This window comes from Nomascus leucogenys, chromosome 10 (genome assembly GCF_006542625.1).
Source record: "Nomascus leucogenys isolate Asia chromosome 10, Asia_NLE_v1, whole genome shotgun sequence".
Classification (NCBI taxonomy): Eukaryota; Metazoa; Chordata; class Mammalia; order Primates; family Hylobatidae; genus Nomascus; species Nomascus leucogenys.
Window position 1 is genome coordinate 84,921,469 of NC_044390.1, and position 27,216 is coordinate 84,948,684.

Consider the following 27,216-nt stretch of genomic DNA (forward strand, 5'->3'; position numbering starts at 1 on the left):
GATAAGCAGGTCATCCTTGCCCAAAATGTCATTATGCAGTGCATGAGTATAATTAATGCCAGGCACATCACTGGCACTCAATAATGATGTTATTAACAGCATCATAAATGCATTATCACTAGCAACATTCATTCATTCAACAAACATATATACAGCATCTGCTGTGTTTTCACTGAGAGCTCAGTGGTGAGCAAGACATGTAGGGTCCTTGAGGAGCCTGGGTCTGGTGGCAAAGACAGTCTAGGGAAGAAGAAAGACTAGAAACAACTGGACAGGTTGCTAGAGACAGGATGAGGTAAGATAGGGGTGCTGGGAGTTGAAATAGACCTCCCAATCTCAGCCAAGGCACAAACTCAGGAGGTAGTTCAGGCACATGGTTGGACTGACATATTTTGAGTGTTACTGGATTTTTTTTTTTTCACTCCTAGAAAAGCTTGTATTTTTTTTTTAATTTCTTATTTCCATAGGCTTTTGGGGAACAGGCGGTGTTTGGTTACATGAGTAAGTTCTTTAGCGGTGATTTGTGAGATTTTCTTGCACCCATCACCCAACAGTATACACTGAACCCAATTCGTAGTCTTTTACCCCTCAGTCCCCTCCCACCCTTCCTCCCGAGTCCCCAAAGTTCATTGTATCATTCTTATGCCTTTGCATCCTCATACCTTAATTCCCACTTATGAGTGAGAACATACAATGTTTGGTTTTCCATTCCTGAGTTACTTTACTTAGAATAATAGTCCCCAATCCAATCCAGGTTGCTGCGAATGCCATTAATTCATTAATTTTTATGGCCGAGTAGTATTCCATCATATATTTTTATATATATTATATATGTATATATATATAATATATGTAATGTATATATTTTTATATATAATGTATATATATAATATATGTAATGTATATATATTTTATATATAATGTATATATAATATCTGCATATATTATAGATAATATACGTATATTATATAATATATGCATATATGTATATTATATAATATAATAATGTATCTATATTATATATAATATATGTATATATAATATATACATACACATTATATATATATAAAATATATATATACATACACATATACACCACAATTTATCCACTTATCGATTGATAAACATTTGGGCTGGTTCCATATTTTTGCAATTGCAAATTGTGCTGCTATAAACATGCATGTGCAAGTATCTTTATTTTTCATTGATAGAACTTGGCACACTCTGCCAGGTGATGATAATGACAATGGCAATCATACCAGCTCAATGCAAACACTCCCAAAAAGACTGCTGGATAGGCCACCATGTCTGAGGCCCTCATGGCAGATCTTCCTGGGGGAATCCCCCATCTCATCATCCATCTGAGATGAAGAGGAAGCAGTGAGGAGGGAAAGATACAGCTGCCATACCACTTATTCACACTTCTATCTCTGAAAACTTACTTGACAGTCAAGGTTAAAGGGTACATCCTGAGAAAGATGAGAACATGTTTAAAGGATGCAGTGGCCAGCTAGAAGGGGCTTCTGCTGGCCAAATCTGGGACAATTTGAGCATCAAAATAAATAGCGATAGTAAAGGAGTATAACCTATTGAATGAAATAAGAATCTATGAGTCTACACTGATACAAATAGAGAGCTGGGTGTGGTGGCTCACACCTATAATCCTAGCTACTTGGGAGACTGAGGTGGGAGGATTGCTTGACCCTAGGAGTTCAAGACCAGCCTGGGCAACATAGCAAGACCCAGTCTGTACAAAAAATAAAATTTAAATTAGCTGGGCACTGTGGTGCACACCTGTCAAGTCCCATATACTCAGGAGACTGAGGCAGGAAGATCACTTGAGCCCAGGATGTCGAGCCTGCAGTGAGCTAGGATTGCACCACTGCACTCCAGCCTAGGTGACAGAGCAAGACCCTATCTTTTAAAAACACACATAAACAAACAATACAAACCACATCACTACAAAAAAGCTCAAACATCTCTTGAGTCCAGAAGTGGGGATTACAGTGAGCTATGATTGCACTCTATCCTATATTGCCCAGGCTGATCTTAAACTCCTGGTCTTGACAGAGAAAGACCCCAGTCTCTTAGAAAAATAGTATTACCATTACTAAAAATAAAGAGGGAGAAGGGAAAGGTCATCCTTTCAGTAGAACTAACTAATAAATGTGGAAGAAATGACAAAATTTGAAAATCACCATTTGGAAACCATCATAATTATAACTGATTCAGGAAAGAATCATCAGTGGATGCTAAAACTCATAGTGAAATTTTGAGAAGTAACAGAATATTTACATAGTTTAAAAATATCTCCCCACAAGATACTTATTAATTTCAACTGGTGAAAGAGTAACTGGACAGTGAAGAAATGTGGCAGACAACACCTTCACCAAATGATCACAGTTAGTATCACCAGTCATGGGTCAGATCGACAGGTGTTCCCTGCTGTGAGGCACTGAGAAGAATACCACTTCGCTTCTATAGCATCCCTGTTAAAACTGTATAACCTGAATCATCATAAGGAAATCTAATCTAATCATAAGGAAAAAAACAAGTTGAAAGATGGTCTGCAGGAGAAAGCAAGTCTCAGGAATTTTTCCTGATTAAAGGAAACTGAGGGGTCAGGATAACTGAATGCATTGCATGATGCGGATTTTTCTTTCACTGTCAAGGGTGTTATTGGGACAACTGAAATCTAAATAAGTTTGGAGATTAGATCACAGTCTTTTATTTTTATTTTCATCAATGTGAATGTTCTGATTTTGAGAATTGTACTGTGATTCTTTAAGAGAATGCTCCTGATTTTAGAAAATATTCGCTGAAGAAGTTAGGAGTAACAGGGCATTACGTCTGTAACTTAATCTCAAATGGTTCAGAAAACATATGGATGGATGGATAAAATGGATGGATGGATGGGTGGGTGGATGGATGGATGGATGGATGGATGGGCAGAGAGATGAACAGAGAGATAAAAGGGTAAAGTGGGTAGAATAAAATATTGACATTTGGGAATCTGGGTGAGGGGAATTAGAAAGGAATTCTTTGTAATGTTCTTGTAACCTTTTTGCAAGTCTGAAATAATGTCAAAAACAATTTTTAAAGAGGTAGAGGTTCCAGACTTTTCCTGGCTAAGTATTTTGAAGGCTTAACCAACCTTGAATTTGAATCTTTAAAAATTAGACATGAGTAGAGCAGAAAAAGAAGACTTGTCATTCAGAGACTCTCTCCTCTTAACAAAAGCCACCACCCTCTCTGCAAGAATAGTTATGTCATGAAGAAATCGACATATCATTGAGTCACTGGGCCTAAAGCTGTGGTCAGGGTGTGAGTGATAAACATCTCCACCTCTACACAGTGTGGTTAGTCTGGTGAGCGCTTTCCTGGGACCATCACTTGTATCCATTGCCTATATAAACTACTGAAAGGGTCCCATCACAGATGAGCACCCAGCTAGACCATGCCCTGGCAAGAGCATCCGACCTCCAGCTTCACCAGGCCAAGGGCCTGCTGCTCCCATACAATCCAATTCACCAATCACCATCCATCTTAAACAACTAAACACAAAAATAAGCCTGCCAATAGAACTCTTCATTACACCGTTTAGGCTTTCAGCCCAACTCCCCATTACTAACTCTTCCCGAAGAAGCAAGTGCTCTTCGTCTTCATTAACCAGGACTTTGATCACCCTCCATTTCTTTAAATGGCAATGGCATGATCTGTCTTGGGATTCCCATTCTACTGCCACTGCAGCCTTGCTTAATGTGCTCCTGGAGGGAAATGGGAAGACCATAAATATGGACAACCAAATGACAAGTGGAGAGAAGTAGAGAGAAAGCAGCAAAGGTCTCCTTCCTTGACTTGAGGTTTTCCAAAACATGAACTATGCTATGGCACAATATACACAATGATTTCTGTGAGTATATTCCATGCACACGCATGCGCACACACTCACATGTATACACTCACTGCAGTAAATCTTCAACAACTCTGTACTATAACTGCTATAATGATCTCTATCTTGCAGAGAAGGAAACTATTGCTCAGACAAGCTAAGTCATTTTTCCAAGGAAATTTGGCCAATGGGTGGCATGGCTGGGATCTGTTCAGCTTTATTTCCTATGCCCTGAACCTTTACACTACCCTGCTTTTCTGTCATTGGTATACAAATGCACTCTAAGTGGCAAGGACCTCAGATGCACTTAGCCAATCACCAGGCATCTTAAACAATGCAAGGTGAAGTCCTTTCTGTTCTGGAGGAGAGAGAGAGAAGCAGAAGATTCTTCAACGCCTGGCTGCTTTCAGTGCCTGGCCTCCGGATTCCAAGCCAAGATGATGACCGGGGAGGTGCCAAGAGTACCCCATGAATTCTCAGCTCCCTTCACTTCATTCTCATCACTCCTAGTGGTTCTGTCACTGGTCCCAAGCCAGCACACAAGCTCTGCATGCCCTCTCTTCCATCTGATTCCTATAGCATTTGATTTCTGTGCTGTCTAGTAGGCATAAGCCCCATCCATCATGGCACAGTGGAAAGACCTCTGGTGGTAGGCTGGGTTCCCATCCTGCCTCTGCTGCTTGAAAAGTTGCATGGCACTGGTCAACCTCTCTGAGCCTCAGTTTCCTCATCCACAAAATGGGGCTAATAATAACTACTTCTCCTGTTTACTGTGAGAATCAATTACCCTAAAATACGTGGAGTAACAGGCCCACCTTATGTATTAAAAAATTGTTGGTTCCCTGTCTCCTTGAACATAAAGTGATAATCTTCCCATGTGTCCATGTGTTCTGAGTAACAGGACCCATCACAACTGTAACTGGGTTAAAAACTGTTGGCTGGTAGACATAAGCCTTTATGAGCCTTTTCTTCCCCAAGAAAGGAAATGAAAGGAATGCCTGAATTAAAGCCTGATAAGAGATTCTCCATGGTTCCAACCTAGAACTTTGTTTATAGAGGGTCCAAGATCTAGCAGAGAGGTTTTCTAAGTTGGCTAGCCGGAAGGGAAGGAACAAAGAAAAGCAATCCATCACTCTGCGGCCACTGACAGCCGCCCTGCGTGGAAGCACTTAGAGCCTGGGGGTGGATGCAATAAATCTGTAAGTTTTTCTCTACTTCCAAATCTGTTTTCATGCTTGATCCATTATTAACTTTACATCTTAACAATAAATATCTCTTGTTTTCTCAAACTAGACTTGAAGCTCCTTAAAAGCATTGGGGGTTCTATCAGATCCTTTCTCCTATCCTCCACAGTGTTATTGATTAACTGATCATTCCCCTGCAGGAAACCTACTAGTAACCGAGGTTATATTCACAGATTCTGAATAACAACTAGGAATAATATTTTTTAAATAATGATGATTGGCAGCACTAGTTTAGCGTTTACTCTGTGTCACTTAACTCCCCCCAACAAAACTATGAACTAAGTGCTGTTATGAGCCTCATTATATAGATGAGGAAACCAAGGCTCAGAGAGGGTAAGTGACATGCCCAGGGTCACACAGACAGGAAGGGTGAAAAGAGGAGGCAAACTCAGGCCACCTGGTTCCAGAGCCCCTGCCCCACCCCTACCCCAATGCTGCCACAGACTTTGGGTAAAATGGAATCCCCTCTGATTCTCAGTGTAAATTAACTTGGACAAGGTATACTCTCTTACAGCCTATTTTCTCACCTATAAAATAGGACTTTCAGGACTAAATAAAATAAACCAAGATATGACTCTAAAAGCACAGGCAATAAAAGCAAAAATAGACAAATGGGATTTCATCAAGCTAAAAAGCTTCTGCACAGCAAAGGAAACAATCAACAGAGTGAAGAAATGACTTATGGAGTAGGAGAAAATATTTGCAAGTCATACATCTGATAAGAGGTTAATATCTAAAATATATAAGGAATTCAAACAACTCAATAGCAAGAAACCAAATAACTCATTTTAAGAATGGGCAAAGACCTCTCTCACCACTCCTATTCAACATAGTATTGGAAGTTTTGGCCAAGGGCAATCAGGGAATAGAAAGAAATAAAGGGTATTCAGATAGGAAGAGAGGATGTTGAATTGTCTCTGTTTGCAGATGACATGATTTTATATTTTGAAAACCCCATCATCTCAGCCACAAAACTCCTTAAGCTGATAAACAACTTCAGCAAAGTCTCAGGATACAAAATCAACATGCAAAAATCACAAGCATTCCTATACACCAACAATAGACAAGCAGAGAGCCAAATAATGAATGAACTCCCATTCACAACTGCTATAAAGAGAATAAAATACCTAGGAATACAACTTACAAGGGATGTGAAGGACCTCTTCAAGGAGAACTACAAACCACTGCTCAAGGAAATAAGAGATGACACAAGCAAATGGAAAAACATTCCATGTTCATGGACAGGAAGAATCAATATCATGAACATGACTTTACTGCCCAAAGTAATTTATAGATTCAATGCTATTCCCATCAAGCTACCATTGACTTTCTTCTCAGAATTAGAAAAAACTACTTTAAATTTCATATGGAACCAAAAAAGAGCCCTTACAGCCAAGACAATCCTAAGCAAAAAGAACTAAGCTGGAGGCATCACGCTACCTGACTTCAAACTATACTACAAGGCTACAGTAACCAAAACAGCATGGTACTGGTACCAAAACAGATATATAGACCAATGAAACAGAACAGAGACCTCAGAAATAATACCACACATCTATAACCATCTGATCTTCGACAAACCTGACAAAAACAAGCAATAGGGAAAAGATTCCCTATTTAATAAATGGTACTAGGAAAACTGGCTAGCCATATGCAGAAAACAGAAACTGTACCCCTTCCTTACACTGTATAAAAAATTAACTCAAGATGGATTAAAGACTTAAATGTAAAACCCAAAACCATAAAAACCCTAGAAGAAAACTTAGGCAATACCATTCAGGACATAGGCAAGGGCAAGGACTTCGTGACTAACACACCAAATGCAATTGCAATAAAAGTCAAATTTGACAAATGGAGTCTAATTAAACTAAAGAGCTTCTGCACAGCAAAAGAAACTAGCATCAGAGTGAACAGGCAAGCTACAGAATGGGAGAAAATTTTTGCAACCTACCCATCTGACAAAGGTCTAATATCCAGAATTTACAAGCAACTTAAACAAATTTACAAGAAAAAAAACAACCCCATCAAAAAGTAGGCAAAGGATATGAACAGACACTTCTCAAAAGAAGACATTTATGCAGCCAAAAAACATATTAAAAAAAGCTCATCATCACTGATCATCAGAGAAATGCACATCAAAACCACAATGAGATACCATCTCATGTCAGTCAGAATGGTGATTATTAAAAAGTCAGGAAACAATACATGCGGGTGAGGCTGTGGAGAAATAGGAATGCTTTTACACTGTTGGTGGGAGTGTAAATTAGTTCAACCATTGTGAAAGACAGTATGGTGATTTCTCAAGGATCCAGAACCAGAAATACCATTTGACCCAGCAATCTCATTACTGGGTATATACCCAAAGGATTATACATCATTCTACTATAAAGGCACATGCACACGTATGTTTACTGCAGCACTATTCACAATAGCAAAGACCTGGAACCAACCCAAATGCCCATCAATGATAGACTGGATATAGAAAATGTGGCACATATATATCATGGAATATTATGCAGCTATAAAGAAGAATGAGATCATGTCCTTTGCAGGGACATGGATGAAGCCGGAAGCCATCATTCTCAGCAAACTAACACAGGAACAGAAAACCAAACCACCACATGTTCTCACTCATAAGTGGGAGTTGAACAATGAGAACACATGGACACAGGGTGGGGAACAACACACACCGGGGCCTGTTGGGGGGTTGGGGACAGGAGGAGGGAGAGCATTAGGACCAATACGTAACGCATGTGGGGCTTAAAACCTAGAGGCCGGGTTGATAGGTGCAGCAAACCACCATGGCACATGTATACCTGTGTAACAAACCTGCACATTCTGCACATTCTCCACATGTATCCCGGAACTTAAATAAAATAAAATAATTAATTAATTTAAAATAGGCAAAGAACCTGAATAGACATTTCTCAAAAGAAAACATGCAAATGACCAATAGATTTATGAAAAAATATTCAACATCACTAATCGTCAAGAAATTGCAAACTAAAACCACAGTGAGATCTCACTTCATACCTGTCAAGAATGGCTTTTATCAAAAAGACAAAATTACCAAGTCATAGAGAGGATGTGGGGAAAAGGAACCGTTGTACACTGTTGGTGGGAATGTAAATTAGTACAGCCATTATGGAAAACAGTGTGGAGATTCCACAAAATACTAAAAATAGAACTACCATAAGATTCAGAAATCCCACTACTGCATATGTATCCAAAGCAATTGAAATCAGTATGTCAAAGAGATATCTGCACTACCATATTTATTGCAGCATTATTCACAATAGCTGAGACATTGAATCAACCTAAGAGTCCACCAGTGGATGAATGGATAAAGAAAATGTGGTATATACATGCACACTGGAGTACTATTCAGCCTTAAAGAAAGAGGAAGCCCTGTTATCTGTGACACCATGGGTGAACCTGGAAGGTACTATGCTAAGTGAAACAAACCAGGCTCAGAAAGACAAATACTGCATAATCTCACTTTAAAAAGTCAAACTCATAAAAGTAGAGAGTAGAATGGTGGTTACCAGGACCTGGCAGGAAGGAGGCAGTAGAATGGGGAGATATTGGTTAAAGGGTACCAAGTTTCAGTTAGATAGGAGGAATAAGTTTTTCAGATCTATTGCACAGCATGGTGACTTTAGTTAATAATAATATACCACATATTTCAAAACTGCTGAGAGTAAATTTGAAATACTCTCATCACAAAAAAAGATAAGTATGTAAGATGATAGATATGTTAGTTAGCTTGACTTGAATAATTCCACAATGTATACATACATAAAAACATTACACTGTACTCCATAAGTATGTACAATTATTTGTCAATTAAAATAAAAATAGTAAAAATACAAATAAACGATGCAAAGTATCAGCATACGATAAGCCTTCCATAAATGACAGCTATCACTTATATTCTAATAACAAATCAATCAAGAAAACTTTTGTGTTAGTGAAAATGTGTCCACATAGCTGTGTAAGAGCTTAATGCAATTACACTTATGATGACCTTTATCCCTGTCTTAATTTGGGTTCCCCCAAAAGCAGACCCTAAAGCAAGGTTTGGGGTCCATGTAGTATATTTGAGAGGTGATCCTAGCAGCAGGATGAGGAGATGGAGAGGTGAGGCAGGGGAGAAAACATAGCCCAGAAAGGGTGTTATGGGGAATGCCTCTGGGGACAACTGGGGCTGTCCCTCTGGGAAGCCTTCAGGAGGGGTATAGAACACATAGCAGAATGGGCCCTCTGAGGGCATATTTATGCACTAGCTCTTGTCCTTCAGCAACTGAAGGTTGTTCCCAAGGACAACACCAAGCCCCTGACATTTCCAGCCGGCCCTGCACTCAGATTGAACATGCTCCACTGGCAAAAAAATAAACAAACAAACAAAACCTCCCAGGCCGAGACACAGGTACTTGACATGAGAAGCCCTCGGTGTGTACAGAAACTGCCCACCACAGCTGCAGGTGACATCCTGAGTAGAGCTAGGGAGTATAAGGAGACCTCATCAGCTCTGAGAAGTGGGCAGACACAGCCTCCACACTGCTGGAGCATCAATTCCTAAGTGACGTATTTGCAGTCACAAGGCTAATTAGTAGCCAAGGTGGGATTCACCTTGGGCTCCTTCTAAAACACCTAGGAAACTCTCAACTCCTTGAAAAGAAACAACAAGAGAGGAAGGCAGGCCCTAGGTAAGTCAAAGCACTTGACATACCGTAGGAAAAAATCTCACCAGCATAATATCGTCGGTTTGTTTCCTGTAAATAATGAGGGACTGCAAACTAAATACTGTTACCCGACCCACAGAACACTTCACCACAAAAATTCATCAAGAAGCACATTTTGGAGCTAATTTTCCATTGTGGAACTTCAGAGCTGCTGTTTCAATAGGAATGTGACTATAGATGATTCATTAGTGCTGTCTGTATAAGCCTCTGGGGCAAATACCAAAAGACAGTCCATTTGATATTTAGAAAGCCAAACATATTTTAAATGAGCCTCACTGGACTGAATCTCTCATCACAGGCCTGAAAGATTCAGCAGCTAGCGGGTTGTGGCATGGTCTTAATGGAGGCTGGGGCAGGGTCTTTAAGAGGATAAGGACCTATTCTTGCTCCACAGCTAGGGAAGAGGGCCTGGAATCCAGGATAGGGGGTACCAGATCAATGCTCAATGGGGATCTGGGGGCTCAAATAGAACTTTCTGGATGGGCGTGATGGCTGACACCTGTAATCCTAGCACTCTGGGAGGCCGAGGCAGGTGGATCACCTGAAGTCAGGAGTTCGAGACCAGCCTGGCCAACATGGTGAAACCCCATCTCTACTAAAAATACAAAAAAATTAGCCAGACATGGTGGCATGCACCTGTAATCCCAGCTATTCAGGAGACTGAGACAGGAGAATTGCTTGAACCCAAGAGGCAGAGGTTGCAGTGAGCCAAGATCGCACCACTGCACTCCAGCCTGGGTGATAGAGTGAGACTCTGTCTCAAAAAAAAAAAAAAAAAGAGCTTTCTTATGCAGAGTAATAATAATACTTAACAAAAATTTCTCAGGAGCATAAATTTTACTAGAAATAATTATGTTATAGAATATGTATATATATATATATACAATACTATTAACATAAATTATAAAATACCTTGTGAAAGATCTCATCAATTCAAAATAAGACATTCAACATGAATTGGTGAAAAGTCTACATTATAAGATTTTTATTTTTTAATTTTAATTTCAATTTTGTATAATTTCAACTTTCATTTTAGGTTCAGGAGGTACATGTGCAGGTTTGTTACATGGGTATATTGAGTGATGATAAGGTTCAGGGTATGATTGACCCATCATTCAGTTAATGAGCAGAGTACCCAATAGTTTGGTTTTCAGCCTTTGTCCCTCTCCGTTCTCTCCCCTATCTAGTTATCCCCAGTGTCCATTGTTGCTATCTTTATGTGCATGTGTACACAATGTGTAGCTCCCACTTATAAGTGAGAATATGTGGTATTTGGTTTTATGTTCCTGTGTTAATTTGCTTAGGATAATGGCTGCCAGTTGCATCCATGTTGCTGCAAGGGACATAATTTTGTTTTTTTATGGCTGTATAGTATTCCATGGCATATATGTACCACATTTTCTTTATCCGATCCACCATGGATGGGGACCTAGGTTGATTTCATGTCTTTAGTATCATGAATAGTGCTGCAGTGAACAGAAGAGTACATGTGAAGCTGTGTGATACAGTTTGGCTGTGTCCCCACTCAAATCTCATCTTGAATTATAGTTCTCATAATCCTCACGTGTCATGGGACAGACGAGGTGCAGATAATTGAATCATGGGGGCAGTCTCCCCCATCCTGTTTTCATGATAGTGAGTGAGTTCTCATGAGAGCAAATGGTTTTATAAGGGGCTTTTCCCCACCTTCACTCTCCACTTCTCCTTGCTGCTGCCATGTACCTTCGCTCTGCACTTCTCCTTGCTGCCGCCATGTGAAGAAGGATGTGTTTGCTTCCCCCTCTGCCATGACTGTAAGTTTCCTGAGGCTTCCCCAGTCATGCTAAACTGTGAGTCCATTCAACCTCTTTCCTTTATAAATTACCCAGTCTCGGGTATATCTTCATTAGCAGCGTGAGAATGGACTAATACACTCTATGTAAAGGATTAACACAATCTTTTCCTTTTCTGCATGAGAATTTAACCCTGGGTTAACTTTCCAGCTCTGATCTGCTGAACACCTGATAAAGAGGAAACGTCACTGTGCTAGAGGGCCACAGTGCTCATCAAAGTGCCCCTTGCTGGTAGACTGCATCTGGACTGGGAGCTCATGGAATGAATCTGAAATAGCTAATGAGGAATCTACAGCTTTGGGAGTCCTTAAGTAGCATGACTGTTGTAACAGGGCATGTCCCCTGCAGACACCCTGGCAGCCATGAAGATAGAGTTGTTACAACAGCTATTGTCCCGTAAGACAGGATAGTTCCCACACCTGCTTAATGTGGGTCTCATCACTTTGTACCGAACTGCCACTTGGAGGTAGGGGGCAAAAAAGAATGGCCCCTGAGGACCCACAGAAGAGATGCCCAATGCTGCCTGCATCCTCTTAAGTCAGTATGGTGCTGAGCATGTCTGAATGCTTAGTTAGCCTAAAAGGAATTATCAAATGAGTATGGCAGAAGTCTTCCTATTTTAATGAATACACTATTACCCACAGACTAGTCATTCCTCTCTTGCCCTTATAAATATATTAGAGATCCTTGTAATAATTAGCACAATGATTTGTAGGTGTGAGATAGTGAGTTTAGGTGCTTATACCTAGTTTTCTAAAACAGACAAAAATATACCTCCTGAAATCTTATTTACATAATGAATCTGTTAGGCAAAGCCTCTTTCCATGCAAACAACAAATGATATAGCCTAGGCCATGCATGAAATATGAATTAGTTGGAACAGAGAGAATGGGATTTGAGTGAAGGCATAATAAACACGTGTTCTGTGGCTCCTATCCAGCCTGGTTCTCTCTGCTCACAGGACAGCTGAAGTTTTTGACATACTGCTCCATAAGGGTGGAGGTGAAATGTGTTCACTCACAAACTACGCAGGTCTGAACACAGAGACATGTACCAAGGAAGGTTCTAGATGTGCTTTGGGGAAAACAGAAGAATTTCCAAAGAAGTAAATTGTGAAAAGGTCATAAATGGAATATCTGTATTTGTGCAGGACTAATAAAGGCAAGTCACATTAATAAAAGCATACAGTGTGGTTCCAATAATGAAGAAAGGGAACTAGATCTATTTCATATATACCTACAAACATGAATAATGCACACAAGGATTTATATCAAAGTATTAATAGCAGTTATAGTAGTTCTCCATGACAAGGGAAATGGAGAATTTTACCATCTATTGCTTACATTTTATTTTGCTTGTATTTTCAGAATAAAGATACATCTGCAAATTACTTCTGTAATTACAATTATAATTGAAAAATCACCTTTAATAAGGATTTGAAAATATATATATGTGATAGAATTCCTTTTTAATACTGAGCTTCTCCTGCACATTTAAAATGTAATTCAGTTTACAGAAATGCAGTTTACCCTTTCAGATCTTCTGAAAAGAAGGAACAAGCCATTTGTATCATGGGCAGACAAATGAGAAACTCCGAAGACATACAAATCATTGCACACATAGAATTGTTAGGATCTTTCTTCCCCCAACAATGTGGCTGTGGGTGTGGGATCCTTGGGATGAAGATCAAGATAACCAGAATCCCTGAGATCATTCCCTCTTAATTTTCTGAACAGCTCACTATAAGGAATCAGTGCCTGTTTACCCTTCGAAGTATGGCCACAAAGCCAGAGGGAAAACAAAGGCTAATAAGAATGTCAGAGAGATTCTTGATAACTCCCCATGCCTATGGCTAACTGCATTTATAGGATTAAATCCATAATCTATGTCAGTGTTTCTCAACCTGTTTTCTATTATGGCTCCTTTGGGAACCTTTTCAGATTTTGTGGTTCCTAATCTCCATCCCCAACCTCCAGTGAAATTTTCATAAGCACAGATATGGTGTATCTCTGTTTATGTACGGTGGCTCCTTGTGAAGGAGAGGCACAAACTATTGTAAAAATCCAAGATTTTTCCTGTCTTCCCCCAATAACCAACCTTTGTCCCCTCAGAGGTGATTTCAGCCTCATTGAGAATTCATGCTCTATGTATATCTATGTATATAAGTATATGTGGTGTATATACACTGTGGAATACTACACAGCCATAAAATAGAACAAGATCATGTCCTTTGCAGGAACAGGGATGGAGCTGGAAGCTATTATCCTTGGCAAACTAATACAGGAACAGAAAACCAAATACCGCATGTTCTCACTTTTAAGTGGGACCTAAATGATGAGAACACATGCACACAGAGGGGAACAACATACACTGGGGCCTTCCGGAGGGTAGACGGTGGGAGGAGGGAGAGGATCAGGAAAAATAACTAATGGGTACTAGGCACCTGGGTGATGAAATAATCTGTACAACAAAACCCCATGACACAAGTTTACCTATGTAACAAACCTGCACTTGTACCCGTGACCTTAAAATGAAAGTTAAAAAAAAAAGAAGAAAGAAAACAAGAACATCAGCACATACTTCCCACTCTCTTCATCACGTTTCCAAAGTTGTTTCAACTTCCACAATAATCAATCTTTACTTTTACCAGGGAAAGTATAGAGCGTGTGTGTGTGTGCGTGCGTGCGTGCGTGCGTGTGTGTGTGTGTGTGTTTTAGGAATGCCAGAGGAATAAAACCACATACTTAAATGCAAAAATAAAAAGAAAGGAAAAGAAGAAAATAAACGGTTCTTTGAGAATGAACACAAAACAGGGGAAACGGCTTTGATTAGACTAATCATAGCAGTTCTAACATATTCCAACACACGTAGATAGCAAATCTCCCAGTGGAGATGACAGACATGCTATGGCTAATATATTCTTGTTTTCTGGTCATGCTCATTCTGAAAAAGCACGTGAGATACTACTGGGGACAGGAAGAAAACCCAAACAGATCATCTGATAAACCCCATCACGGGTGTGCCTGAGAGCACCAAGGATAAAGGGCCTAAAAAATAGCCTTCCTCGGCTGGGCATGGTGGCTCACATCTGTAATCCCAGCACTTTGGGAGGCTGAGGCGGGTGGATCACCTGAGGTCGGGAGTTCAAGACCAGCCTGATCAACATGGTGAAATCCCATCTCTACTAAAAATACAAAAATTAGCCAGGCATCATGGCACGCACCTGTAATCCTAGCTACTCAGGAGGCTGAGGCAGGAGAATTGCTTGTACCCAGGAGGCAGAGGTTGCAGTGAGCTGAGATTGTGCCACTGCACTCCAGCCTGGGCAACAGAGTGAGACTCCATCTCAAAAAAAAAAAAAATTCGTCTGGGAAGTGAGGAGCCCTCTGCCCGGCCACCCTGTCTGGGAAGTGAGGAGCGCCTCTGCCCCCCCGTCTGGGAAGTGAGGAGCGCCTCTGCCCGGCCGCCCCGTCTGGGAAGTGAGGAGCCCCTCTGCCCGGCGCCACCCCGTCTAGGAAGTGAGGAGCGTCTCTGCCCAGCCGCCCCATCTGGGAAGTGAGGAGCACCTCTGCCTGGCCGCCCCGTTTGGGATGTGGGGAGCGCCTCTACCCGGCTGCCCCGTCTGGGAGGTCTACCACAGAGGCCAGAAGCAATGTGGGGGCTGGACGTGGTGGCTCACGCCTGTAGTCCCAGTACTCTGGGAGGCCAAGGCGGGTTGATCACTTGAGGCTAGGAGTTCGAGACCAGCCTGGCCAACATGGCGAAACATATGAAAAATACAACAGACAAACCAACCAACCAACCCAGCGACAACAAAACAGGTCTACCCTGGAGTCATACTCTAATTTTTTCTATTTTCCTCCCTTTCTGATCCTTTATCCCACTTTCTTTTTCTTCCTCTTCCTTCTCCTTCTTCTTTGTCAAATAGAGGATTGAGTTATTATCATTGATCCATACAAAGTCCTTCTCTCATTTATTTTCTTTAATTCCCACCCCCCATTTCTATTCCCCGTCTTCCCATGTGCAACCTTCCTAATATGTTTGATATGCATCTTTTTGTTTGTATGTACTTTTAGAAAATATTTATTGTTTTGTGTGCAAAAAAAAAATTAATAAAAAAAAAAGAAAAAAAAATTAGCTTAGCGTGGTGGCAGGTGCCTGTAATCCCAGCTACTTGGGAGGCTGAGGCAGGAGAATCACTTGAACTTGGGAGGCGGAGGTTGCAGTGAGCTGAGATCGCGCCATTGTACTCCAGCCTAGGCAACAGAGCAAGACTCTATCTCAAAAAATAAAAATAAAAATAGCCTTCCTAGCCTTCCTCCAACTCCAGACCTCCTTTGGTATTGTATGCTTGAAAAATCACAGGAACCAACAGTTTTAAAAGCTTTGGAAGCGTTCACAAAGACTTGTGACTGTTGAAACTCAGATTCATTCCATTCAGAGGAAATAAAAGCAGACTGAATACTAGTTAGCCACAGAGATGGTTCCCAGCAGGACTATGGGGGTGAAGGAGAGAAGAAACTAGACATGAAAGAGAGATAACTGGAACCAGAATGCACTGAATAGCTCTGGAACTATCTCTGGCTACATTTCACAGAAGAGAGGGCAAAGGCTTCTCAAACCTTCTCACCTACTCCCTGATGGGGTTTATTCTAGAATCAAAGCTGTTCAGAGTAGGAAGAGACTCCAGCGGGAAAAAGAAAAGGACATACAGGCATATCTTGTTGTATTGCACTTCACTCCACTGCACTTTGCAGACATCACATATTTTTACAAATTGAAGGTTTGTGGTAACCCTGCATTGAACAAGCCTCTCGCTGCCACATTTCCAACAACACAAGCTCACTTCATGTCTCTGTGTCACATTTTGGTCATTCTAGCAATATTTCCAACTTTTTCATTATTATTATATCTGTTATGGTTATCTGTGATCAGTGATCTTCCATGTCACTATGGTAATTGTTTTGGAGTGCCACAAACCGTGCCCATATGACAGTGAAATAAATCGATTAATGTTGTATGTGTTCCGACTGCTCCACTAACAGGCTATTCCCTATCTCTGTCTCCTTTTCCTGGGCCTCCCTATTTTCTGAGACACAACAATATTGAAACTAGCCTGATTAATAACCCAACAATATCCTCTAAGTGTTCCAGTGAAAGGAAGAGTTGTACATCTATCACTCTAAATCATATGCTAAAAATAATTATGCTTAGTGAGGAAGATACGTCAAAAGCCGAAATGAACTGAAAGCTAGGCTTCTTATGCCAAATGGTCAAGTTGTGAAGGCAAAGGAAAAGTTCTTTATCTTAAGGAAACTAAAAGTGCTATTTCCATGAGCAATGAATGATAGGAAAGTAAAACAGCCTTATTGCTGATATGGAGAAAGTTTTAGTGGTCTGGACAGAAGATAAAGCCAGACACAACAGTCCCTTAAGTCAAAGCCTAATCCAGAGCAGGGCCCTAACTCTCTTCAATTCTATGAAGGCTGAGAGAGGTGAGGAAGCTTCAGAAGAAAATTTGGACACCAGTAGAGGTTGGCTTATAAGGTCTGTGGAAAAAAGTTGTCTCCATAGCATAAAAGTACAGTGAAGCAGCAAATGCTGATGGAGAAGCTGCAGCAAGTTATCTAGATCTAGCTACGATCATTGATGAAAATGGTTACACTAAATGACAGATTTTCAATGTAAATGAAACAGTCTTATATTCAAGGATGCCATCTAGGACTTTCAGAGCTAGAGAGATGAAGTCAATGCCTGGCTTCAAAGCTTCAAAGAACAGGCTGACTCTCTTGTCAGGGACTACCACAGCTGGTGACTTTTAAGCTGAAGCCAATGCTCATTTATCATGCCAAAAATTCTAGGGCTCTTAAGAATTATGCTAAATCTACTGTGCCTGTACTTTATAAATGGAACAACAAAGCCTGGATGATAGCACTTTTGTTCATAGCATGGTTTGCTGAATATTTTAAGCCCACTGTTGAGACCTACTGTTTAGAAAAAACAAGATTCCTTTCAAAATATTATTGCTCATCGACAATGAGTCTGCTCACCCAAAACCTCTGATGAAGATGTACAAACAGATTATGTGATTTTCATCCCTGCTAATACATCCATTCTGCAGCCCATGGATTAAGGAGTAATTTTATCTTTCAAGTCTTATTATTTAAGAAATACATTTTATAAGGCTATAGCTGCCATAGATAGTGATTCCTCTGATGGATCTGAGAAAAGTAAAATAAAAACCTTCTGGAGGCTGGGTGCAGTGGCTCATGCCTGTAATCCCAACACTTTGGGAGGCCGAGGTGGGTGGATCACCTGAGGTCAGGAATTTAAGACCAATCTGGCCAACATGGTGAAACTCCATCTCTCCTAAAAATGCAAAAATTAGCCAGGCATGGTGGTGGGCATCTGTAATCCCAGCTACTCAGGGGGTTGAGGCAGGAAAATTGCTAGAACCCAGGAGGTGGAGGTTACAGTGAGCCAAGATTGCTCTATTGTACTCCAGCCTGGATGACAGAGTGAGACTCCACCTCAAAAAAAAAAAAAAAAAAAAAAAAATCTTCTGGAAAGGATTCACCATTTTGGATTCCATTAAGAACATTCATGATTCATGGAAGGAGGTCAAAATATCAACATTAACAGGAGTTTGGAAGAAGTTGATTCCAACCCTCATGGATGACTTCGAGGGGTTCAAGATTTCAATGGAGGAAGTAACTGCAGACGTGGTAGAAACAGCAAGAGAACTAGAATTAAAAGTGGAGCCTGAAGATATAACTGAATTGTTGCAATCTCATGATAAAACTTAAATAGACAAGGAATTGCTTCTTATGGATGAGCAAGGAAAGTGGTTTCTTGAGATGGAATCTACTCCAGGTAAAGATGCCTTGAACATTGTTGAATTGACGAGAAACATTTTTGAATATTACATAAACTTAGTTGACAAAGCAGTGGCAGGGTTTGAGAGGATTGACTCTAATTTTGAAAGAAGTTCTACTAGGCTATCAAACGGCATCACATGCTACAGAGAACTTTTTTGTGAAAGGAAGAGTCTATCTATGTAGAAAACTGCATTGTCGTATTTTAAGAAATTGTCACAGTCAGCCCAACTTTCAGCAACCATCACCTTGATCAGTCGGCAGCCATCAACATTGAAGCAAGACCTTCCACCAGCAAAGAGTATGGCTCACTGAAGGCTCAGATGATCATTAGTGTTTTTTAGCATTAAAGTATTTCTAAATTAATGTATGTACATTGTTTTTTAAGACATAATGCCATCATACACTTAATAGACTACAGTATGGTATAAAACATAACTATTGTATGTACTGGGAAACCCAAAATTTGTGTCATTCACTTTAGGATCTTTATTGTGGTGGTCTGGAACCAAACTCACAATATCTCTGAAGTATGCCCGTACTTACTGAAAACAAGTTTTACAAAACAACACTAAAATGCTTACCATATGCAACGTGTTCCAATATACTCTAGTCTAGGCTAGTCTATTTCATTTTTTTAATGCTGGTCACAAGCCACTAAAATAATGCTATCAACCACAAATGGGTCATGACCACAAATTTAAAAACACAAATGTATTCTAACCTCTTGGGTCCACAGCTGAGAAAGCTAAGATTCAGAGAGGTTAAATCCAAGGTCAAAAGGCTACTTTCTGGCAGAATCAGGACTAGTTTAGACCCAGGTAAATGACGACTGTTGTTATCAGTCTAATAATTGGGACTCACCTCAACTAACGCCTCCTTTATAAATCCTGATCAGAATTCACCTCTACCCATGACCCCCGCTGCCAACATTATTCAGGTTGCTGTTGTTTCTGTCTTAGTTTTTTTAACACCCCCAGGCCTGCTGCCCTGATATCCCTGTGAACCTGGAGGCATGGTCCCAGGCTAAGTGGTCCCACGGCATTTTCCACATCACCAAACTGACCACTCTCTTCCTCTCCTCTACTGCTTCCTTGCCATGAACCACAGCATCCCCTAAGGTGGGCCAGGGAACTACCAGCCTTGAGGAAGTGATGAGCTTGCTAACTCAGCCAGAAGAAACCTGAAGGGCAAAGCTTAACGCCACCTGAGTCCTGATATACAAATTCCAAAAAGCACTAAAGGTGGCCAAGTCAATTTGGAAGACCTTGAAGAAGTGGGCCATTCAACCCTATCCAGGCAGAATAAATCCTTCAGGGGTCTAGGGAAAGGATCGCATTTAAAAACCAAAGGGCAGCCTCTCTCACTTGGCCTCCATCTTGCAGATTAAAAGATGATGTGTCTGGAGAGTCGGCTTTCTGATCAAGTTTCGCCTTACTAGGTGGTGCACCCTGGGAAAGGGACAGGGAGAAGCACAAAGTGTGGGGCCACCATAGCAAGCAAACCCCAAATGCCTCTTCCACCTTCCACCTCAGCAACCTGTACTCCCAGCCTTCCTGGAACTCTACCCCATGTCTTCACCTTGAGGTTTCAGCAGGTCCCAATCTCTGTGGCTGTCACAAAACCATGCAAATCAAATACAACTCCAATCAGAAAAGCATCTATCCTCTGCTTCACCCTCAGAGGTCTCAAACATGCATTCTACGTCTTCAAGCTAGATTTCACACAGCAGCTTAAATATGACTGTTGTAAAATCATATGTTCCACGTCAATCACTGTAGGGCATTCCCAATGCTTCAGAAAAGAGATCACTCTCTACACTACAGCTTCAGACAGGGCTTGGTAAATCATAGTTCATGGGCCAAATTGGTACCTGTTTTTATAAATAAAGTTTTATTGGAACACTGCCATGCCCATTTGTTTACCTATTGTCTGTGCTGGTTTTGTGCTACATGATAGAGTTGAGTAACTGCAACAGAGACTGAATGGTTTGCAAAGCCTAAAGTATTTACTATCTGCCCCTGTACAGAAAAAGTGTGCCAACCCTTCACTTACAGAATCCTGCCTTTTTTTAATGGTGATAAAATATACATAATATAAAATTTACCATCTTAACCATTTTGAAGTGTACAGTTCAGTGGTACTAATTACATTTGCATTGTTGAACAACCATCACCACCATCCATCTCCAGAATGTTTTCATCATCCCAAATGCAAAGTCTATATCCAATAAATAATAACTCCCCATTCTCCCTCCCCTCAGCCCTGGCATCCACTGTTCTACTTTCTGCCTCTATAAATTGTCTACTCTAGGTATCTCATATTGGTGGAATTATACAGTATTTGTCGTTATGTGTCTGGCATATTTTACTCTTAGCATGCTGTCTTCAAGGTTCACCCATGTTATAGCATATATCAGAAGTTCCTCCCAGGTCGGGCATGGTGGCTCATGCCTGTAATCCCAGCACTTTGGGAGGCCAAGGCGGGCAGATCATTTGAGGTCAGAAATTCGAGACCAGTCTGGCCAACATGGTGAAACCCTGTCTCTACTAAAAATACAAAAAATTAGCCAGGCGTGGTGGCGCAGGCCTGTAGTCCCAGCTACTTGGGAGGCTGAGGCAGAAGAATCACTTGAACCTGGGAGGCAGAGGTTACAGTGAGCTGACATCCCACCACTGCTCCAGCCTGGGCAACAGAGCCAGACTCCGTCTCAAAAAAAAGAAGTTTCTTCCTTTTTAAGCCTGAATAATATTGCATTGTATGGATAGACCACATTGTGTTTACTCATTTGTCTACTGATGGACACAGGTTGTTTCTACTTTTTGGCTACTGTGAATAGCACAGCAACCTGCCTAATCCTCGAGTCTCACCCAACATCACACACCTGCTCTCTCCCCCAAAGGGGTCCTCTGTCAATTTCCCCAATGTGTCCTGCTTCCTACCACCTTCAACTGAGATGAGCCGTGGATATAAAATACACATTCAATTTCAAAGACTTTGTATTTTAAAAAATGCAAAATATCTCAGTAATGATATTTTACATTGATTCTTTGTTAAAATATTATAATTTTGATATATTGGGTTGAATGATGTATTATGAGCATTAATATCACTTGTTCCTTTTCATTCTTCTTAATGTGACTACTAGAAAGTTGAAGGTTAATATATGCCTCGTATCCTACTTCTAGGAGCGGCAATAGACTAGACTCTGCAGGGGTTGGCAAACGTTTTCAGTAAAAAGCCAGATGGTAAATATTTTCAGCTTTGTGGGCCGTTCTCACTCTGCATTGTCACACAAAAGCAGCCATAGGCAACACATAAAGGAATGATCATGGGCGTGTTCCAACACCTTTTATTTACAAAATCAAGCCGGGTATCAGATTTAGCCCCTAGGCCATAGGATATTAATCGCATTTTTTAAACGGCCAGTTCTGGGAAATTCTGTTATATTCATTTGCTCAGAACCCTCTGTGAAAAGCCATTTTTCATTCAACCAGAGTCTGGAACGCAAGTCTGTTCCCGGCTTCCCTGACCTGGGCAGCTCCTGGGACCACGGGGCAGCCCCTCGCAGGTCGGGGCTCGACCGCCCCAGGGCACCCACCGAGCGCACTCACTTGGGCGTGTGGGCCTCATCCACGCGGTGCCCCAGCTGGAACTCGTGGGATTTGCTCCGATGCAGCGCGGTGAATCCCGGGATCAAGTGTATCAGTTTTCGGGAGGAGGGCGGTGGGGTCCCCGGGGGCTTCAGCTTGTTCTTCTTCCTCATGGGCGGCGTGCCCGGCGGGGTCACGGTGGTGACGATGTTGGGGGTGCGCGGCGGAGTGCGGACCGCGTGCCGCTGCCGGGGCGATGGGGGCAGGGAACGGTGGCCCGACTCCAGTGGCGGGGGCGGGCACAAGCCCGGGTAGGGGTCCACGGTAAGCCTGTCCACGTGGGTGTACACAGGGGCCCCGGGAGTGGGGCTAGTGTGACAATAGTGCTGGACGCACTTGGACGGGACCCTGGGGCTCTGGGAGAGATGGGTGCGGATCCACGGGGTGGGCTCCGGGGGGCACACGGGATTGTTCTCCTTCCCCGTCTCTGTGGTGGGCCACTGGATGGTCCAGTCTTGTTTGGAAAGGTTGCCTCCTGAGTTGGGACAGAAGAGCAGAGACAATGGGTAAGCCATGAGAAAGCCAGGTGAGTTACCCCATACACACCATTACATCATACACACATTACACTACGTGCCCATTACATCATATGCATGTTACACTATATACCTGTCACATCGTATGCATGTTATCTCATATGCAAATTATATCTTATGCACATTACATCATGTGCCCATTACATCATATGCACGTTACACTATATACCTGTTACATTGTAAGTATGTTATATCATATGCACATTACATCATATGCATGTTACACTATATATCTGTTATGTTGTATGCATGTTATATGGACATATCATATGCACATTATATCATATGCATGTCACATTATATGCACATTACATCATATGCATGCTATTTCATATGCCCATTACCTCTTATAGACATTCTATCAAATGCATGTTACATCATACCCACATTACATCATAAGTACATTTACATAAAGCCAACCACCTCTACTTGGCCCCTCCAAAAAGAAAATAAAATCCCTTTGTTGACCCTGTTACCCTATTCCCCATTCAACAGCCTTGTCTTCCACTGCCCCATAGCTGGGAAGACCCCACAGCCCAAATGCTCAGAAAAGGAAAGAAGTTAATTCTCACCTTTTGAGCTTCCCAAGTTCCCAGTTCCGGCAGCTTCAAAGTGATTTAAAGTACTTTAAAGGATAACTTTTCCCTTACATGGAAATTTTAATACCTAACCCTCACGTGAGATACACAAATTCCAAGGAAGTCAAGTTCATCCTTAATCCCTCCCTGACCACTTCCTCGGCCATCGCATACTCTTTCCAGATCTATGTCGCCATGTTCTCATTCATGCATTTGTCCAGTCAACATCCTGTGAGTGCTAACTATGCCCTTTGCTTGGAAAAGACACAGAAGCAACACAGACGAGACCCTGGTCCCCTGGACTTACGTTCTGCCAAAGCAGTCATGATAGACAAGAAAACATGCTCACTGAAGGATTTCACATGGTTATTGGTGCTGGGAGGGAAATAAACAGAATGACATGATAAAAAGAATACGGGCGGCTGGGCACGGAGGCTCACACCTGTAGTTCCAGCAATTGGGAGGCCGAGGTGGGCAGATCACTTGAGGTCAGGAGTTCGAGACCAGCCTGGCCAACATGGTGAAACTCCATCTTCACTAAAAATGCAAAAAATTAGCCAGGCATAGTGGCATGCACCTGTAATCCCAGCTACTGGGGAAGCTGAGACATGAGAATTGCTTCAACCCAGGAGGCAGAGATTACAGTGAACCAAGATTGCATCACTACACTCCAGCCTGGGCTACAGGCTCACTCTCAAACAAACAAACAAAAAAAACAACAGAATATGGGCAACAGAATGGTTAACCAGACAGTGCTACATACAAACCATGTGCTACACAGCTCAGCCAGGAGAAGGCATCAAGTGCCAAGTCACACAAAAACCTGGGCAAATCTCCAGAGAATTAGGCTGAGTAAAAAATGCCAATCACCAAAGGTTACATACTATATGACTCCATTTATACAGTATTTTTGAAATGACAACATTTTTGAAACAGAGGATAGATTGATGGTTGCCAGGGGTTAGGGATGGCAGAAAAAGGGGTAGGAGAAAAGTGGATAGGGGGATAGCGCAGCAATACAAGGGAACCCTGGAGTGCTAGAACTCTCCAGCATCTTAACTGTGGTAGATACACAAACCTACACAGGTGACCAGATTACATAGAATTAAGCCCATTGTGCACATAGACACCATGGAATACTATGCAGCCATAAAAAAGGATGAGTTCATGTCCTTTGCAGGGACATGGATGAAGCTGGAAACCATTATTCTCAGCAAACTATCACAAGGACAGAAAACCAAACACCACATGTTCTCACTCATAGGTGGGAATTGAACAATGAGATCATTTGGACACAGGGCGGGGGATATCACACATGGGGGCCTGTTGTGGGAGTGGAGGGCTGGGGGAGGGATAGCATTAGGACAAATACCTAATGTAAATGATGAGTTGATGGGTGCAGCAAACCAACATGGTACATGTATACCTATGTGTCAAACCTGCACATTGTGCACATGTACCCTAGAACTTAAAGTATAAAAATAAAAAAAAAAAAAGAACTAGGCCCATGGTGGTGGCTCTTTCCTGTAATCCCAGCACTTTGGGAGGCTGGAGCAGGAGGATCACTTGAGCCCAGGAGTTCAAGACCAGCCTGGGTGACATAGTAAAACCTTGTCTGTACAGAAAGTAAAAAAATTAGCCAGGCATGGTGGTGCACTCTGTAGTCTCAGCTACTTGGGAGGCCGAAGTGTGAGGATTGCTTGAGCCTCAGGAGGTTGAGGCTGCAGTTAGCCATGTTCATGCCATTGCACTCCAGCCTGGATGACAGAGTGAGACCCTGCCTTAAAAAGAAAAATACATAGAACTAAATACACACACAGGCACAGGCACACACACACACACACACACGAGTGAAAATAAAGCTGGGGAAATCTGAACAAGATGGTGGATTGTAACCATATCAATATTCTGTGATACTGTATTGTACAGTACAGTAGTACTATAGTTTTACAAAATGTACCATTGGAAAGAAAAATGTACAAGGAATGTCTGTATTATTTCTTACACCTGCATGTGAATCTACAATTATCTCAATCAAAAATTTCTGTTAAGAAATTAAAAATAAAATACAAGAATACGGGGGGTCTACTTTAGTAGGGTGATCAGGGAAGGCCTCCTAAGGAAGTGACATTCCTGCTGGCATGTGAAGGACAGGAAGGGGATGGTCACACTGAGCACTAAGGACAGAGCACACCAGGCTGGGAAACAACAAGGGCTAAGGCCTAGAAGTAGGAAGGGCTTTTGTTGTTTTTTTTTTTAAGTCTTCCAATAGCTTGTTAGAAAGACAAGACACTTTTTTAAATCCCCACTGTTATGAATTTGAATTGAGGTTTTCATCTTTGGTATAAACTCAATTAAAAAGAGAGAAAGAGAGACAGAGAAACTTAAAAATCCAATGGTAGGCCGGGTGTGGTGGCTCACACCTGTAATCTCAGCACTTTGGGATGCCGAGGCAGGTGGATCACCTGAGGTCAGGAGTTTGAGACCAGCCTGACCAACATGATGAAACTCCATCTCTACTAAAAATCCAAAAATTTAGCTAGGCGTGGTGGCATGCGCCTGTAATCCCAGCTACTTGGGAGGCTGAGGCAGTCAGAATCGCTTGAACCCAGGAGGCAGAGGTTGCAGTGAGCTGAGATCGCACCATTGCACTCCAGCCTGGGCAACAAGAGTGAAACTCTGACTCAAAAAAAAAAAAATCTAATGGTGTATTAATATTTTTCATTCATTTGCCATATTGACAGTGCAATTACAAATTTGGTCTAAAGATACAGATTCTCATGCAACTATGTAAAGCCTTTCTGCATCCTCCATGCTAAGAGCTCTAAATGCATAAAGATCCAACAATACCAAATGTACAGGCTTCAAAACCATCTAAGTTAGGGCAGTCACTTTCCTAGGTCTCTTTCCTGGGTGCCTGCGTGAAGGTGGTGTTCACAACCGTGTGATGACAATGGGGTGACGCTCAAGGAGAGGCTGAAGGGACAGTTGAGAACAGACTGCCAGGTCTGTGGGCTAAGGTGCAGATTGGCTTTTATACCAAGTCCAACAGGAAGCCATTGGGAGTTTTGAGGCAGGGGAGGCATGGATTGAATGTTCATTTCTCAAATATCACTCAGGCTGCTGCAGGGAAAACTAGAGCCCAATTAAGGGGTATCTCAGGGAGTTGCAAGAGATGATGCTGGCTCTGGTTTGGGTGGTGGCAGCAAAGATGGAGAGAAGTCAGCCAGGTGTCAATGAAGGAAGACCTACCAGAACCCAGAGGAAGGTAACCACGTGGGCACTTCCATGATGGGCCGAGGAAGGAGATTTGGGGCGGAAAGAAATTCCTAGCTGACTAGCAATAACAATAATAATTACTATAACGACCATAACAAGAGCTAATTTATATCACATTTGATGGTTTCCAAAGTGCTTTCATGAACACTGACTCACTGTCTCATTTTTAATTAAAACAACTCATTTTGTTATTATATATTCAGTACAGAAAAATTAGAAAATTGAGATAAGAAAAAAAGGCAATGCTGTTCTACAGCCTAGCCATCATCCCTATCAATATCTGATGGTAGAGCCTTCCAGATGGTTTGGGGTGGAATTTTTTTTTTTTTTGGAAAAAAAAATCCATAAGACCATATTTAATGGTTCATTGTCTGTTTTCTTCACTTGTTATATTGGGACTGTTTTACATCTAACTTAATTTTTGTAACTCTGTGTGCAAAGGGTCATTTTGATTTCCATTTTGTAGGTAAGGAAACTGATGCAAAGAGATGAAGATGTGCATAAGGTCACAAGAGAGATGGTAACTGGCAGCCAGATTCAAACCCAAAACTTCGGCCACCTCAACAAGCAGGGCATGAGGCT

The 27,216-nt window shown here is 41.6% G+C and overlaps 1 protein-coding gene across 4 annotated transcripts in view; it reads right to left on the minus strand.

Moving 5' to 3' along the window:
* KSR2 (kinase suppressor of ras 2) overlaps positions 1–27,216 on the minus strand; it is a 505,691-nt gene that overhangs the window by 275,470 nt on the left and 203,005 nt on the right. For 3 of the 4 annotated variants that reach the window (XM_030821474.1, XM_030821473.1, XM_030821475.1), the window contains one exon: positions 22,203–22,716. In XM_030821474.1, the coding sequence (XP_030677334.1) occupies positions 22,203–22,716 (514 nt within the window). Of the gene's footprint in view, positions 1–22,202; positions 22,944–27,216 lie in introns of those variants that run through there. The other variant, XM_030821476.1, reaches the window with a different exon arrangement.